The sequence below is a fragment of the Miniopterus natalensis genome, chromosome 6, assembly GCF_054644295.1.
Source record: "Miniopterus natalensis isolate mMinNat1 chromosome 6, mMinNat1.hap1, whole genome shotgun sequence".
NCBI classification, from domain to species: Eukaryota; Metazoa; Chordata; class Mammalia; order Chiroptera; family Miniopteridae; genus Miniopterus; species Miniopterus natalensis.
In genome coordinates, this window is record NC_142086.1 from 43,522,580 (window position 1) to 43,541,202 (window position 18,623).

The 18,623-nt window shown below is 42.0% G+C and overlaps 1 protein-coding gene across 1 annotated transcript; it reads left to right on the top strand.

The window, feature by feature from the left end:
- Window positions 1–3,032: 3,032 nt before the first annotated feature.
- FBXO40 (F-box protein 40) lies at window positions 3,033–16,744 on the top strand. Its single transcript, XM_087817807.1, has 5 exons — window positions 3,033–3,088; window positions 3,438–3,557; window positions 11,489–11,521; window positions 11,971–13,879; window positions 16,529–16,744. Exons 1-5 carry the CDS (start codon window positions 3,033–3,035, stop codon window positions 16,742–16,744), a joined length of 2,334 nt encoding a protein of 777 aa, XP_087673933.1.
- The last annotated feature ends 1,879 nt before the right edge of the window (window positions 16,745–18,623 follow it).

Consider the following 18,623-nt stretch of genomic DNA (forward strand, 5'->3'; position numbering starts at 1 on the left):
CAGAGACATAGAAACATGGAACAGACTGAGGGATCCAGAGGGAAGGGGGGGAGAGGGGAGGGGGTGGGGAGGTATTATTCAAAGAACTTATATGTTTATAAGCATAACCTATGGACACAGATACTGGTCTGGGGGTGGGATGCATGTGGGGTGGAGGGGATCAATGGGGGTAAAAAGGGGACATCTGTAATATTATCAACAATAAAGATAAGCTAAAAAAATAAAAATATAGAGGCAAAACCATTTACTGATATAGTTAAATATATATATATATATATATATATATATATATATATATATGTACATATGTATCTAGTAATTAACTAAGAAAAGTGAGGCCTCTGGAGAAAACTTCAAAACTTGAATAAAGGACATAGGAATGTTTTGAATAAAAGGCATTTGAGCTTATAATAAATTTAAAAGGACTGGAATTATATAAAGTATGTTATCCAAACACAATGCAGTGAAATTAGGAATCAATATCAGAAGAAAATTCATGAAATTCACGAATACATGGATATTAAGAGGCACACTCTTAAATCACCAATGGGTAAAGAAGAAATCAGGAAAATTAGGAAATACTCAGATATGAATGAAAACAAAAATACAACATACCAAAACTTATGGAATTAAGCTAAATCAGTGCTTAGAAGAAAATGTATAGCTGCAAAAGCCTATATTTCAAAAGTAAGATCTCTCAAATCAATAATCTTTTAAACAGAAAGGAAGCTGGCATAGTTATTAATATGTGTCAAATTAAATTTTAAGGCAAGACACTCTTTTGGAAGTAAAAGTATATGAGACAAGGATAAAAGGAACAATTAACCTGAAAGATGTAATAATTCTGAATTTGTATACACTCAACAGCATATTACAAAACATTTAAAGTAAAAATTAACAGCTCTTGGGGAAACTTAAATATATAATCATAATGGAAAATTTTAGTCTAACACTCAATAATTGATAGGTCAAATGAATAAAAATTTAGTATGGGTAGAGCAGGTTTTAACTACACAGTTAGTAAGCTTGATCTAACCCAGCCGCAGTGGCTCAGGTTGAGCGCCGACCTATGAACCTGGAGGTCACGGTTCAATTCCTGGTCAGGGCACACGCCTGGGTTTCGGGCTCGATCCCAAGCAGGGGGCGGGCAAGAGGCAGCAGATCAATGATTCTCTCTCATTATTGATGTTTCTATCTCTCTCTCCCTCTCTCTTTCTCTCTCTGAAGTCAGTAAACACATATTTAAAAAATAATAACCTTCATCTAATGGAAATATGTAGATTTCTGCATCCAACTGGTAGAAAATACATATTCTTTTCAAGCACATAATTTCCACATACTAGACCACAAAGCAGATCTTAAACTCAAATAAATCAGTAACATACAAACAGCATTCTTTTATCATAAGGAAATTTAATTAGAAGAAACTTTAACTTTTCCCTCCACTAAGAAATTTAAAAGTATATTTCTAAATAATTAATCAATCATGGAAGAAATTAGAACTAATAAACAAGTTCAGCAAAGTTTCAGAATACAAGAGCCATACACAAAATTTTTAGTTTCCAACTGTTAGCTGCTCACCCCCAAAAAGTTTACCTATATGGGCATACAGGGTGGGCAAAAGTAGGTTTACAGTTGTGAGTACATGAAACAAAGTTTATTCTTTTATTATTATTTCTTAATTATTGTATTACAACTGTAAACCTACTTTTGTCCACCCCTGTATATGCATGGGAAGGATCAGTAAGGGAAATCAGTGTCTGTTAATTACAGCAGAATTTAGCATGTCTATTTTTAGTTCACACATTTAAATAACAGCATTGTTGAGCACTTGGTATGTGCTACACATCATTTACGTGCTTTACATATATAAATGTGTTAATGCATTAGCTTATCAACACATGGTCACACTAAATATTATCAGCCCCATTTCACACCTGGGAAAACTGAGGTGGACAGTGATTAAGTAACTTGGTCAAAGTCACATACAGTAGTCCTCCCTTATCTTCAGGAAATATGTTCTAAGACCCCACAATGGATGTCTGGAGCAGCAGATAGTACCAATATATATGATATATAATATAAACCTGTATATACAATACATACCTATGCTAAAGCTTTATTTATAAATTAGGCACAGTAAAAGATTAACAACAATAGGTACTAATAAAATAGAACAATTATAATGATGTACTGTAATAAGGTGGTGTGAATGTGGTCTCTCTCAAAATAATTTATTGTACTGTACTCAACTTTTCACTTAAAGGAAGCACTTTCCAACTTCTTTTTTGGCATATTCTAGTTGCCAGCATCACTATTCTTGCACTTTGGGGCCATTATTAAGTTCGAGATGTCATGAACATCATTACTGTGATACCAAGACAGAGAACCTAATGACAAAGACAGCTACTGATTAGCGGGCTGGTAGTGTAAGCAGCGTCTACGTGCTAAACAAAGGGATGACTCACATCCCAGGCTGGATGGGGCTGGACAGCACAAGACTTTAAAATGTTACTCAGAACAGTGGCAATTTAAAGCTTATAAGTTACTTCTTTCTGGAATTTTTCATTTAATATTTAGAACCAGAGTTGACCACAGGTAACTGAAACTGCAGAAAGAGAAACCACAGATGAGGGGGTCAACTGTACCTAGAAACTGGCAAAGCCAGGATCATATATTTTCTTTCCTCAGAAGGTAGCTGAATGAGTTCCTTCGAGGAGGTGAGATAGAGAAGAGCACCAGACTGGGAGTGAGAATAACTGAGCCTTTCCTCCGGCTCTTCCCCTAGAGCAGGCTGTGTGACCTTGGACAATTTACCTTCTCTAACCCTGTCTTTTCAACTGTAAAAAGAGGGAGTTGGACTAAGCCAAAGCTAAGCCTCCTACCACTTCTAATTCTCACTGGACTAGACTCTGCCTGATTTATGAGTTACAAACTCTCCCTTTCCCAACCATCCTGGAAAGAAGAGGGCCAGGAGAGGACAGACACTTACTTGTCATGACAAGAAATAGGAGAAACCGAAACAAGACCGCATGCCATTTGCACAAGCTGCTGCTTCAGCGAGTTGTGGATTTAGGCGAAAAGCACGGTTATAATTAGAGCAGCGGCCTGAGTGCTCCGCCGGCCACCGTGAGCACAGCTGGATCTGCCAGCTGCACGCACAGGACTCTGAGAGGCTGCTCTGGCCTTGAAATGATCCTTCTTAAAAGGATTTTTTTCCTTCCTCAAGGGAAACAAAACCCATTGATATAAAACCTCGCTTCCATTCTGGCTTCCCCTGCTAAATGCCACTCCAGTAGAGACCAAGTGGTGATAAATACAGGGGAAAGAAAGAATCAGTAAGCTGAGCCTGGTCACATTGCTCCTTGTGATATAGTTTTATTTTTAACCTCGAAATACTTGAACTATTTCTGTTGAAGTTTTCTCTCCTTTCCCAGCCATCTCAACAGAACTCTGCTCTGTGCAGCTGATGCACCTTCTGCAGCCTCCCGCGACCTGCTTGCTCACAATCGGGGGACGCAGGAGCAACCGATGCTGACTCAGCCCATGCCTTTAAGGTAAGCTTTTCAGAGGTGAGCAGGTGCACCAAGGAGACATTTGGAGCGGTGAAAGTAAGAGACTGAGGCTGAGCCGCACATCACCTTTTTGCTTTGAGCAAGAGGGTTGTTAAGCAAATTAATTACATATGGGCAGTTGGGGGCTGGGGTCGGGGGGGTGGGGGCCTAGGGGTGTTGGCGCTGAGAATGAGACCCAGCCATGTGTAAACTCCTGTTTAGAAATCTAAATTCTTAGAGCAAGAAGAGATTACCTGCTTTCTGACAGCTTAGGTTCTTTATTCTGCAATCAACCGGAGTGTTTGTGCAATATCTCTGAAGTTACACAGAGTGAAAAGGGGTTGCAGGGTTGAGCACAGGAGGTGGTGAGGAAATAGATGGAAGTCCAAAACCCAGGATTTCTATTTTCTAAAGTGCAAATGCTGTGATCTTTTCACTAATCAGCATTTGCCGTGTTAACTGCAAGTCATTCTCATGTGGTTTAAATTCCATCCCTTGTGTTACTGCATGTACTATTTAAACTCTGCCTGCAGAGTTTAAAACTTGTTTTTCCCTAGCAATACTCCCTAGATATGGCTCTCTTCACCCCAGGACTCTTGAATCCAAAATGCGTCCACGGAATAGAAATGAAAGTATTTTATGAGTTCAAAAACTTATACAGACTTTTTCACACAAACTATAAATTATTACAGTCTTGTAACTTGCACACCCAGAGGGAAAATGTAAAATGATTAATGATAATTGAGGCACTGAAAGCTTTAAAATGTAGCTAGGTTATTTGTAGTTTTTGGAATAACTGTAGAATTGGCAGGGATAAGGGAGCAGTGTTTATTTTCTTGTTTTTGTCTGAACCTTGCTTTGGTGTTATATAGTTTAGAGTTCAGCTAAGGACACCCTGGGAGGTGGCTTATGCAGCAAAAGTGAATCTGTACACTCTGAACTTTGAAGTACACAGGCTAAGGCTACCAAGCCAAGTAAAAGGGGATCTATCCAGATACCCCAACTCCTGGTTCCTGCTTGCCTGCCTCTGTATCCTCTAGGTGCATCCCTAACTCTGCTATAGGTGCCTGGGTCATAATTATGTCAGTTTGCTAGGCACAATTAAATGCACTATGTATAATTGCCTACCTGCATTTAACCTTGTCAGGTTTTCCATGGCACCAAGGTCTTCAAGGTGTATGTTGGGGTGCTCTCCTAGAAAGACTGGGGAGTGTTGGCTTAGGAATAGCCAAGAAGACAGGCTCACTTACAGCTACCCCTAGGTAATCCGTTCTTAAAGAAATGGTCGTTTAAAATACTGATACTAATAATAAAAGCACCAGATATAAGAATTAGCTAGCTAATTAAATAACTAGAAAGTTTAAATGTAGAGAGATTTCTACGTAGGTGGACAATGCAGTTGGTGGGGTTGAATAGATTTGGAAGAGGGTGGTTATGTTTTTAGGGTATAGTGAAACCGTTGGAATCATAGCCCAGAAGCCCAGGATTATGGAACCGGATGTGGGAATTATCTTTGGCCAACTGGTTATGTTAAAATCTCAAGAAGCAAAGGGATTCCTTTAATAGTTAGCTTTACGTATTTTCTTTCCCTAGAATTAAATATCTCCAAAGTGGGGAAACAGGGTCACAATGAATAATTAAAGTAACTAATTAATTGAATGGTTAATAGGTTAAGAGTTAAAGAATACCTCTGACCTTTAACTTTTGACCTTGTCACTTCCCCTGGAGTTAAAGCTCGGGAATAAATAATAATTGCCATAGGAGGAGGCAAAATAGTTAGTCATTGACATCATGCGAGGGGTGCTGAGAGGGCCCCTTGCCTAAAAAATCTCCCTGACATCAATGCTGTTTGCCTACTAACTTTAAAATTATAGTAAAGAATGTTAAAACTATTGTCTGTTAATCCCATTCTTTTTCCTTGAGTCAGTGACTTAAATATACCTGCCAAATGCCTTCTCGTGACTTTCTTGGCCAGTGACTCTCAGACACCACCTCTTCCTCATTCTTCCAGGGTCTGTCCTATTTTGTCCTTGGTACCATCTAAGTTTCCCACATGCCCTTGGCCACCACCACGTGGGTAGCTCTGTGTAGCACTGTGGTTTCTACAAAATCTCTCAATAAAACTCAAGGTGAGCAGTGTGGGCAAGACACTTCACTTTTCTGGGCCCCAGTTGCTCTTGGGGGAAATGAAGAGGTTAAATTAGACCTTTTCTTTCAAAGTGAGGTCCTTGGACCATCAGGCATTGTCTGGAAATTAGTATATGGGAAGACTCGCAGGCCCCACCGCAGTCCTACCAGATCAGAATCTGCATTTAAAAAAATATATATATATGTATATATATATATTTCCCATTGCTTTTCAGAGTGGAAGGGGGGGAGAGAGAGAGAGAGAGAGAGAAAGAGAGAGAGAGAGAAACATCGATGTAAGACACATCAATTGGTTGCCTCCCGCACGCACCCCATCCAGAGCCAGGGATCAGAGCCTGCAACCGAGGTACATGCCCTTAGCTGGAATCGAACCCAGAGCCCTTCAGTCTGAGGGCCAATGCTCCAACCACTGAGCCAAACCAGCTAGGGCAAGATTTTTTTTTAAAGATTATTAAGCTGGCAGCAGTAGGTAAGGTACATTTGAGCGAGAGAGAACTGGAAATTGAAAGGCCAGCTAAGAGCTGTGGGAGTGATGCAATGGGAAGAAATAAAGGCCTAGACAAGGGAGATGACCATGAGAATGACCTTCCTGTAGAGTAGGAACGACTAACAACTAAGTAAGTCTTATATTAGACACTTTCACTACCTTATCTCATTCGATGCTCACACAGTCCTAGGGGTGATTATGAGCCCCATTTTATGAATGAATAAGTTAGTTTTAGGGAGATTAAATAACTTGTCAAAAACTACTTATCTAATATATGAGAATGTTCATTTATTTACTTTATATCGGGGGTTCAGATAAGGCCTCTTTGTGGAGGTAACATGTAAGCTGGAATTTAAATGGCAAGAAGGAGCCCATAGCACAAATAAAGAGCAAGGGGAAAATTTTGGCAGAAAGACCACATAGAAAGGCCCACATGGGATGAAACAACAGGCTTGAACTATGTGCTTCAGGGAAAGAGAGAAATATAAGAGGCAAGCAGGCACACTAGGCTTTGTGGGGCAAGATAAGGACTTCAGAGTTTTTTCCTTGTGATGGGGATCCACTGGAAATTTTGAGTGTCAGTAATGACCTAGTGTTAAAAGTTGTTAAATTCACTCGCTCTGCTGGTGAATATAGGTTCTGAGGCACAAGATGGGAGGAGTGAGACTGATTATTAGGCTATTGCACCAGACTGGATGAGAGAAGATTGTGCTTAGACCAGGCAGTGATGGTGGAAATGGGAAAAAATGGGTAGAATTGCCCTCTGCCTGTTCAGATCTGGTTCCTACCTAACTGGGCAGTAGCTTGTGATTGGGTGCATAGTATCAAGCATTTTATAGCTCAGCAGGTCTCTAACAGCTTCCAAGAGAATCAGCTGGATTCAGCAGGTCTAATTCAGTAGGTCTGGCTTGGTAGGGCTCAGGAACTTACATTTCTAACCAGTTCTCAGGTAATGCTGATGTTGTTGGTCTGAGTACACACTGTAAGGACCGCTTACCTTTACTTATTAAGTTACTGCTTTCTGAATGCTCCACACAGCACCACAACCTGCATCAAATAAAGTTTCTGCTCCCCTGCCAGGTTCTAAATACTTCCCCACTTCTTTAAAGAAATATCCATCTCTCAGACTCACGTACCAGGTCCTTTCAGCTACTCATATTCCACTTAAACCGCATCTAGTACATCTCTACTCACTGTGTCTTTTTGCTCAGCACATGTCCTGGCAGAAGATCTTTAAATAACAGCATTAAAACACATACACACACACACACACACACACACACAAGTAGCATCTTTGTTGTCTACATGCATTGTTTTTCTTTTTTCTTAAAGGGATATTTTCAAGTAACTTCAAATAGATGGAAAGCAATAGGCTCCACCACAAATGTTTCCTGCTTCAAAATCACTGTCCCTAAGAATCATGCTTTATAAAGCTGAAGGATGAGAAATGAGTGGGCTTCGAGTTCATCACCACTGGCCTGCCCGCCGGACAGACATATCTCTGTTACTGAGGCAGAGTTCTCACTACCCTCATGGAGCATAGAACTAGCCAGGCCTGCTTTTCTTTCCCCAGAAACTGGGCTCAACTGTGTGACAGAACCAGGCAGGCAGATATGAAGCTGGACATTCCTTGTGCTGGTAGCTTTTTTCACATAGCTTTTTTCCATTTGTGATCTGCCTCTTCTGTGCTGCCTAAAAACCAGCAAGAGACTCTGACTCATCCAGACTCTATCTTTATTAATTCATATCTTTTATGAATAGAAAGTAGATGGTCACAATCTCCCAGTCAGGGCTCAGGACCTGCCAGCGCTGGAGTGTGTGCTTAATGGCTCTCCCCTCCTCTCCCAGCAAACACTGAATTTTGAATGGCCAAGGGTTCCACAGCACCGCTGAAATGCCACATTTGCTCTGGCAAGAGTTCTGCATTGTCATCATTGTTCCTAACCTCATGCAGCATTCAAGGCCATGGCTCACCCTTTCATTTATATCTGGGTCACGTAGTGCTGACTCTCTTAACCCTCTGGTCTCTCCTTCTCTGGCTCTACTTCTTCCTAATGTCCCCAAAGTGGTCACACTTAGCTCTGTACATTAAGGTTCAGATTTCTATCTTGTGTTACTTCCCCAGTTATGGCTTTCTCTCTCTCTCTCTCTCTTTTTAAAATTTCTATTGACTTTTTTTTTAGAGAGAGAGAGAGGGAGAGAGAAAACATCAATGTGAGAGAGAAACATGGATGGTTGCCTCTCACACGCGCCCTTGCCAGGGATTGAACCTGAAACCTGGGTATGTGCCTGACCGGGAATCGAACCTGCCACCTTTGGAGTAGATGGAAGACGCTCTAACCAACTGAGTGAGCCACACCAGCCAAGGCCTCTCTCATTTTTAAATGGCTAATTCTCAAATCTGCATCTCTACCTTCTAACACCTCCTCTTCCCATCCACATGGTCTGTAATCACCCCAAGCAACTTGAATTAAACTCGCTTTTCCCATCTCCAACCAGAAACAAAAATGTTAGTTGATTTTCCCTTCTGACATCTCCTATCTGTCTCATCTCACCTATTTCTACTGTCATCAGCCTTTCCCATCCAAGCTTCCTTCACATTCTCTGCATAGCAGTTTCTAACTCTAGATCCTCCCACTTCAGCCCTCCACTGAGTTGAAACACCATTTACAATGTTAAATGGCTCCTTATTAAGTACCAAATAATTCCAGGTGCTTTAGCTTAATATTTATGGGTTTCCACAATAAGTCTGCAAAAGACACACTCCCCCAGGAGTGATTTGGAATAGAGCAGGAGCCCACCTGAATGTTAAATTGTATGTTAAAGGTCCCAGTGGCTGGACTCTTGAATCCAAAAGAGCTTATGCGTCTTCATCTCAGTCCAGCCATCACAGCCTTTCACTCTGCTTAACTCCCTCTCTGGCTTTAACACCTTGATTTATCTTCTGCTGGGCCCTGAACCTGGCTATTATTCTGGCTGGCAACCTCTCATCTGCCTCCTGATCCTGGTTGACTATTAGGGGTACAGAGCACTCGGGCACAATCCCTCCTTCACACTCAGCAGTCCCAGCACCTAAGAATCAGATGCGGAAGGTGTTAGGAATGTAAATTCCAGGACACACTCTCACTCAGGTCAGGGGTGTAGCCAGCATCTATAGCAGTGCTTTTCAATAGAATTTTCTATGAAGATGGAAATGTTCTATTCTGTGGCTGTTCAATAGAGTAGCTACTAACCATATGTGGCTATTGAGCCCTTGAAATGTAGCTAGTATACCTGAGGAGCTAAATTATCAATTTAACTTTGATTAATTTAAATTTAAATAGCCATATGCAGCTGGTGACTGCTATACTGAACAGTGCAGATCTATAATTTAACAAGCATCACAGCTGAACAACGGTGTTTAACGCTTTAACAAGCAGCCCAGGTGACCCTCATGCTCACTTACTGGCACATAGTAAGTAATCAACAAATGCTTGTTGAATGAATGGGTGAACAAATGAATACATAAGTGAACCAGAATGTAATTACCTTGAAATTTAAGTCTCTCTATTCTGAAAAAGAAAAGTTGAGTGGGGCTTTCCCAGATTAAAGAAGCTAAAAACCCTTACCAACCAAATGTAATAAATTGACCTTAAAGGGATCCTGGTTCAAAATTTTAAAATATACAGAGTGTCCCCCCAAAATGTATATACATTTTAACAGCTAATAGCTCAATTTTTAAAATGAAATACATTTTAATCACTGCCTTTATAATTATTCAAAGTGTGTGTATACATTTTTGGGGACACCCTACATATGACATTTTGGAGATACTTGAAGCCATTTGAATATAGACAACGTTCAAGAGTTTTGGCCCAAAATGTGTGAATGTGTGTGTGGAGGGAGAGGGAGAGAGAAAGGGGAAGCAAATGTGGCAAATGTTAACAAGTGCCGAATCTAGGTAAGGTATATTTGGGTGTTTATCGTATATATTCTTTCGCCTTTTATATATATTTGAAAAAAACCTTTAAGTTGAAGATGAATTCACCCACAATGAATTGGCAAGTCCTAAAGTAAGTTAAAAAAAATTTTTTTAAATACTGCATTTTCTGACTTTGGGGTGCTAACCCTCTCTCAGACTAACACAGTGCTGAAATTATGCTACAAGTTCTCTAGGCCAGGTGTTACAGACTGGCAACTGCAGATCTACGTGGGCTGCATACGTGTTTTTCTTTGGCCCAAATAGAGGTTTTAAAAAAAATTAGTTGCCAATGTTCAAAATTCCAAGAATTTTTATGTTGATTTATTATGTAATAAAACATTTTGAAATGTGATGAAATATAAAATACTTATAACAGCAAACATGTATAGATGACTTCTTATGAACACATACTGTCCTAAGAGTCTCGGGTACTGTATATAACTCACTTACTCCCCACAATAGACAGGTACTATTATTATCCTCCCTGCACAGATGGGAAAACAGATGAACAAAGAAGTTAAGTAACTTTCCCAAAGTCTCACAGCTACTGACTTGTAGTGCCAGAGCGGAATCCCATGCTACCTGCCTCCTAATCACTACGCTATACCACCACTCACAAAAATCTGCTCCCCCAGTCTCTTTGCGAAAATCAGAAGATCTGGCAACACATTCCCACCTGGGACCAACTGACCAGAGCCAAGAAGCTATGTCCCCCTGAAGGCAGGGCACCTTCTCTCATGCTTGCCAGAGTCCCCATCAGCCTGCTTCTGGTGCCTTGGGGAGTTGGCCCCTGCTCTAGGCACGGCACAGCTGCATGCACCAGAGTGAATGACGTGTCATAGATATTTCACAGGCACCTGCACACTCACCAGACAAAGCTGGCTATCAGTGGACATGAAGCCCCAGTGGGACAGAGGGCTAGTTACAAGGGTAACTTGAACCAGATGTGTGTATGTGAAGTGGGGGGTGAGGGGAAGGGCAGAGTGCAATGTCAGGATAATTGTTGGTAGATCATGGAGAAAAGTTACAAGAAGCATAGGTTACACACCCCATGGTAGGTAAGACGCCCTATCAGAGGGCAGTGCAGGGCAGTGAGAAGAGCATAGACCAGGACGGCCTGGGTTGGGATCTGATTCCATCACTTAGCTTCTATCTAACCTTGGACAAGCTACTTAACTTCTCCAGCTTCCATTTCCTTGACTATAAAATGGGGCACCTCTAGGGTGGTGGAAAGAATTAGAGAGAGTATGTAAAGTCTCTTTGGCCCCTATTAATATAGATAACCAAAATTCTTTTCTTACTAATAACTCATATTCATATTTTTATATTTTCCCCTAGAGTTACAAAGCAAGAAGAAATTAGGAAGCCATGGTAAGTACCAAGTACTTATTGGATCTTTACATATCAGGGGTCCCGATCTGGCTTCATTTAGCCTGTAGCCTAAGCAGCTGGCAGATTTGTCCTATAGTTTGATGATATTTATTGTTTTTTTTGCAAAACCAGGGTCTCTAGAGTAGAACCTAGAAGAAATTGAGAGAGAGTATGAGAAAAGCAGAGAGCTGGGAAAGATTTGTGAGCAAAGGTTTTTAGTAAAACTTCAAAAATAAAAAGTGTTATAGTTATTATTTCTGGATTGTATAATTATGGGTGATTTTTGCTTTTTTTCTTCTATGATGTTCTATATTTTCCAAGGTTCCTATAAGAAGCATGTATAAACATCAAATAAGTCAATGAAAACACAGTCACAGATACACATAGAGCTTCTCCCCCAGCCGTCACTGATTTTCTCTTTCCCTTTGCCTTTGGCGTCTCCAGGGCAGGGCACGCAGGCCTCCACCTGGGCAGCACAGGCACTGTGAGAGATGCTTCAACCGTCACTGCCACATTCCCGTGGAGCCCAATGTCTCCTGCATGGTGATAAACTGCCACCTGTCCTGTGGCGCCACCTTCCACATGTGCAAAGAGGCAGAGCATGAGCTCCTCTGCCCTTTAGAGCAGGTTCCGTGCCTCAACTCTGAATATGGCTGTCCCCTTTCCATGTCCCGCCACAAGCTGGCCAAGCACCTGCAGGTGTGCCCCGCCAGTGTCGTCTGCTGCTCCATGGAGTGGAACCGCTGGCCGAATGTGGACTCTGAAACAACCCTTCATGAGAACATCATGAAAGAGACCCCCAGTGAGGAATGTTTGGACATAGCCCTGGCCCTCCAGGACCAGAAGGTCCTTTTCAGATCTTTGAATATGGTAGAACTTTTCCCAGAAACTAGGGAGCTCACTGAGGAGGAACCTGCTGTGAATGGTGAAGCCAGCTGGGAGGACATGGGAGGAGCGGTGGGTGGAGCGCATGCTGGGTTAGTACCGCGTAGCTCTCTGTCGGCCACTAAGGAAGAGATGGTAGAGCTGAGTCAAGAAGAACGTGAGATGTTGGCCAAAACCAAAGAAGGGATGGACCTGGGCAAGTTTAACAAGTGGGAAAATATTTTTAGCAAAGAGCATGCAGCCTCTGCTTTAACAAACTCATCAGCAAGCTGTGAGAACAAGAACAGTAATGGCCCAGGGGAAGAACAGATTTCCAACAGCAATAACCTGGAAGGAGAGGACAGTGTTGAAGGGAAAGAACCACAGGAAAACCAGAAACAGCAGGACTATCATGCAGCTATGGAAACAACTGGGCTTGCCCCTTGGCAGGATGGTGTTCTGGAAAGACTGAAGACAGCTGTGGATGCAAAGGACTATAATATGTATCTGGTGCACAATGGGAGGATGCTTATCCACTTTGGTCAGATGCCTGCTTGTACGCCTAAGGAGAGGGACTTTGTTTATGGCAACCTTGAGGCTCAGGAAGTGAAGACTGTTTATACCTTCAAAGTGCCTGTGAGCTACTGTGGGAAGCGGGCTCGCATTGGAGATGCCATGATGAGTTGTAAGCCAAGTGAACACAAGGCAGTAGACACTTCAGATTTAGGGATCACTGTGGAGGACCTGCCCAAATCAGATCTCATCAAGACCACCCTCCTGTGTGCTTTGGAAAGAGAACTCAAAGGTCACGTCATCTCTGAATCCAGGAGCATTGATGGGCTGTTCATGGATTTTGCTACACAGACATACAATTTTGAGTCAGGACAGTTTTCCTCTGGAACAGTGCTGGCTGACCTCCTAACCACTGCCAACCCAGGGGGGCTCCATGTGGAACTCCACAGTGAGTGTGTGACCAGGAGGCACAACAAGAGCAGCTCTGCCTTCACTTTCACCTGCAACAAATTCTTCAGGAGGGATGAATTCCCCCTGCATTTCAAGAACGTCCACACAGACATTCAGTCATGTCTTGACGGCTGGTTCCAGCATCGGTGCCCCCTGTCCTACTTGGGATGTACTTTTATTCAAAACCATTTCCGTCCCCCAGGGCAAAAGGCAAAAGTGATCTACAGTCAAGAGCTCAAGACCTTTGCTATCAAGCCAGAGGTTGCTTCAGAGCTGAATGAGGGAAGGAAGAACAACCATCTCTCAGGCCATGGAGGAAAAAGCCAGAATTCTCTAACCAGCCTGCCCTTGGAGATTTTACAGTATATTGCTGGGTTCTTGGACAGCATCAGCCTGTCCCAGCTCTCCCAAGTATCTGTGCTGATGAGGAATATCTGTGCCACTTTGTTACAAGAGAGAGGGATGGTCCTCTTGCAATGGAAGAAGAAGAGGTATTCTCATGGAGGCACCTCCTGGAGAGTCCATAGACAGGCAAGTAAACACTCATTCACTGATTCATTCATTCAGCAAACATTTAAGAGTCTTTTGTGTGCCAAGCACTGTACTAGGGTTGTACTAGGTTAGTAGGAATAAGACATAATTCCTGAGCTCAAGAAGGTCAGCCTAGTAGGGAGGACAGACTGGTAAACATATTAATGGAATACAAATGGTAGTGCCTGTTTATCTCTATGTATGTGTCCTGGGTATCTTCTGTTTGCCCACATGATCCATTCTCCAACCTTCTCCAACCTCCTCCACAGGTGGCTGATCTCCATAGACTGCCCCAACTGGCTCCCTGGCCTTCCAGCTTCCAGTTAGGCTAGTCTAAGGGGAGTGTATCAGCAGGAGATGAGAGGGGGGGGGGAGAAGGATGAGGCTGACATTTTTATTCTTCTGACTTCCTCCTTGAATGCATTCTCCCTCCATGACATTTTGCAGTGGCAATGTCCCTCCACTGCAGGTGGCTATATCTCCACATAACGGCTCATTCTGGTCCAATGATCTCCCTTCTTCTTCCCTTTCAAGCCTAGGCTAGTAACACTCTAGATTGGTACTAGCCCAGGCACTGCACTCTATCTTGGGGTTTTCCTAAACCTTGTCCACAACTTGTATATCACTCCTTTTTGTTTTATTTTTTCAAATATATCTTTATTGATTTCAGAAAGAGGAAGGGAGAGGGAGAGAGAGAAACATCAATGATGAGAGAGTCGTCATTGATCGGCTGCCTCCTGCACACCCCCTACTGGGGATCGAGCCCGCAACCCGGGCATGTGCCCTGAGCAGGAATCAAACCTCAATCTCCTGGATCCTAGGTCGATGCTCAACCACTTAGCCACACCCAGCCAGGCTATCATTCTGTTTTTTAAAATTCTCTTCAAATTACCCAATTTGAGTGTGCCATCTGTTTCCTGCCTAGACTCTGACTGACACAGTATGCCAACAAATTCCCCTCAGTCCCATATCAACTGATTCTTTAAACCATTTTTGCCTTTATTAAGGCATTTGGAAATTCTAAAATAATTTGGCCCAATGATTTCCCCTAGTTCAAATGTCTATTAAAATTTTTTAAAAATCTGCTGTATAAATCAAATGTGTTCCTTGTACCATACAGAAGTGAAACTCCTAGTTCATCACATCCGAAGTCCCCTTAGCATCCTTTCTTATGGCAAACATATTGGTAATATGAACCACAAATTATGTGTCCATTGAGGTCAATAATTCCATAATTTCACAGCTGAGTTTCTTCCCAATATGTGGGTGTGTGCAAACTGGCGTTGGGGAGTTAGACTTGTTTATATTTATTTTTATTAATTATGTATAAAACATCTTGTATATTTACTATTATTTATTTCCTGAACAGTCTTTTTCAAAAAGTAATTGAGATTCTCCCTCATGTATTCATGCCTGCACCCATGTGTTAAATAAGTACTGACTGCCAACCAACCATGTGCTAGGGATAAGCAAGAATGAGACTAAGACCCTGCCCTTGAGGAACTGAATAGTCTAGAATTGCCTAATATCTTCCTCTGTAAAATAAGATGCAAATAATTTAATTTACATATTAGAAATTCCATTATTTTTTGGCTCATGTTTGTTTCCAATTCAATGATCGCTGCCCACTCTTGAATATCATTTGGATAAACTAATTTCCTTGCAGAAAGAAAGTAAGAGAATTTAGTTGGAGCATCCTTTAACTCCAACTAAATTCTCTTTCTGGAGTTAAAATGGCTCTTTAAGTAAAAAGGGACATTGTTCTAAGATTCCAGGAAACACTGTTCTTACATAAGACCAATGACAAGAAACAGGGTGAAGTGATCAGATTGAAAGGGTATCAGGTTATATCTATTCTAGTAACCAGATTTTAAAATTAGTGACTTTGCCACCACATCCTAGATGGAAAGTCCAGAGGATATTTGTGTACCAGACTCCTAGATTTCTACTAAGATTTCTGTTGTAAGATTTCTTATATGTTATAGTACTTTTAGTTTCAAGCAATAGAAAACCAACTTAAAATGGCATAAACAATAAAGAGAATTTATTGACCCCAAATAACTAAAAAGTCCATAGGGAATAGCTTCAGGTAAGGCTTGATCTAACAGCTCAAGAAAATGCCCCCAAATGATGTTTTTATTTCTATTTTTTAATCTCTACTTTCTCAATAGTGGCTCCATTCTAAGACATAGTACTCCCTTGGTGGTTCCTGTTGACTGCCAGCAACTGCTAAGACTGCTGTTTACCAATTCAAGTGCAGAGGGGAAAAGAGAATCTGTTTCTTGATATCTTAAAAAAAGTTCTGGAGTAGAGTCTTGAAACTAATTGTCCTGATTTGAACCATGTGTTTATTCTAGAACTGGTGTGTGTGTGTGGTGGTGGTAGTGTGATAGAGCATTCAAAATGCAGACTAGTATTAGTCATTCCGACACAACTGCATGGCTGGCTAGGAAGATTATCAACTGGATGGGGGAACTAGGAACTGGGTGCTAAAGAAGGAACTAACAGAATGTCTGCAGCAGGCACTAACCACTCTCTGGAAGCTAAGAACAGGAAAAACAGAAAGGCATTTCCTTATACGGTTCAAATAAAGCTAGCCTGGGGGTATTGCCCCAATGTTCACTTTTGAGCTTCTGTCTTTTCCAACAGATCTGGCAATTCAGCAGCCTCTTCTCTAAAATCAACAGCTGGGAATTTAATGAAGTCACCTCCATGTCTGAGCACCTGAAGACCTGTCCTTTCAACGTTGTAGAGCACAAGACCGACCCAATTCTTTTGACCAGCATGTGTCAGCCCCATGAGCAGGCCCGAGAGAGCTTAGTCACCACCTTTAGAGCCAGACCACAAAAAAGACAAGCCAACTAAAGACTCAGATACTACCATTCTTGAATTCCTCCTCGGAGCTACTGAAAGTAGGACAGAGCATGGTTTTGGGGACTTCCCTCTGCAAACTGCATATTGCTTATCTGGGTGTATTAGAACATGTAATGTCCTTCAAAACCTGAGCAGTTGCACAAGGTCTAAGAATTTCCTAAGCCCTGCCTTGTACAAGTGCTACCATACCATATTGATGACTTGTTTCTTTCCCTTTTTTATTTCGAAAATAAAGCAGTCTGAAAATAGGTAACTTGAGGTCACTGAGGAAGATAAGCCCAATTCCTTAGAGGTGAGAGAGCAATGAATTCCATAACTGGCATAGGCCTGTGCTTTTACGGGGGGTTTCAATTTACAAGCACTTTCGCATTTGTGGGGCAGGCAATGCAGGAATGCGGACTAAGGTGCCAGTTCTCCTTGGTGAAGGGTACACAGTTGGAAGGTTCCAGAGCTGGGGTTGTCTTGACATTCAAGTGCAGGGCTGTTTTCTGTTGTCCCATTGCCCCTAAACCCAGCCAGTCTAAACACAGCCTGACAGAATAGAGACCTTGGCTGAGCACAGCAGCCTTGAGGACACCACCAACCAAAGGCTTAAAGGCAGAAATAAGGTCACAGAGTGTAGAATCTTGGCAACATAAAGGACAACTTTGAAAAAAATGAAAAGTCCAAAAAAGAGAGTATTTTCAAAAAGAAAATTAGGACAAACTGCCTAAAGCTTACATTCAAACATTTTAATAATGACTTAAGAGTCAGGGCTCTTTTCTTCTGAAAATTCTATTCTAGGTCCGGATCAGGGAGAACATAGGCATGGCCCAGCACCAGCACCCACTGCAGGTCCTGTGGCACCAGTCACCAGGCCCTAGGTACCACCTGAGTACCCCATGGAGGATCTTGGGAAGGAAGTCATGGGCACGTAGTGGTTACCTAATTGCTCCTACCTGTTACTGGTCATGACTCCAATCTGTCAAAAATGAGTGACACTGCTAGTTTGGGGTAACAAACAATACTCAGGAGAACAAAAGTAAAAGAAAAATACATACTAGAAATGGGCTTCCCCTAAAGCAGGGTTTCTGGGAACTGTGACATTGTGCAATGGATAAGTCTTTGTCGTGAGGGACTATCCTGTGTGTCATAGGATGTCTTGCAGCATCCTTAGCCTCTAGTCATAGATGACAGTAGTATCCCCACAGCTATAACAACCAAAAATGTCTCCAAGCATTGTTAAATACCCTCTGAGTCACTCCTGGTTGAGAAACACTGCCCTAGGGGATGACGTACCAGTGGCCTTAAGTTAGGATCAGCTGTTTAGCATGGCAAAATCTTCTCTCCCACTACTTATCTACAGTGGTGATGATTTCATCAGCTCTTCTCTATTTACAAAATAGGTTCTAGACACATGGTGATTGGAAGCCGGGAACCAGATGCAACTGGTTTGTTTGGTTTTGCTTCATGCCCTGGGGTCATTTGCAAAAGCCTATGCCGTCAGCTCTCTCCAGGCACGGCTGAAGCCAGGAAGGCAAAGCTATTTATCTTGTGTTTACATCCCTCTCACTTTTATTGGTGCCATTTTCTCAGCAGTCCTAGTCATCAAGCAAGTGAGAAAGAAGGGAAGGAGGACAGGCGTTGTGGGGAAGTAGAAAACAAAGAATTTAGCCAACAAGGCTCCGAACGTGGCTCAGCGTTGGTGTGGATGAAGTAGGTGGCTCCTCTGAGAACAGTCATGAAGGCATTTGAGCAAGTCCCAGAGCAGAAGTATGCTCATCTTTTCATTTTAATGTGCCGCTTGGTACTATTCCATAATGTAACTATTTTTCTTCATCCTTATTGCTTGGTTTATATTTCACATTTGTATATAAGGCACCATTTTCTA

Excerpts from the sequence above, each read along its gene's own strand:
- FBXO40 (XM_087817807.1), top strand. The coding sequence starts at position 3,033 with ATGCCATTTGCACAAGCTGCTGCTTCAGCGAGTTGTGGATTTAGGCGA. Across the intron at positions 3,089-3,437 it reads GGATTTAGGCGAAAAGCACG|CCATCTCAACAGAACTCTGC; the intron begins GTTATAATTAGA and ends CTCCTTTCCCAG. Across the intron at positions 3,558-11,488 it reads ACTCAGCCCATGCCTTTAAG|AGTTACAAAGCAAGAAGAAA; the intron begins GTAAGCTTTTCA and ends ATTTTCCCCTAG.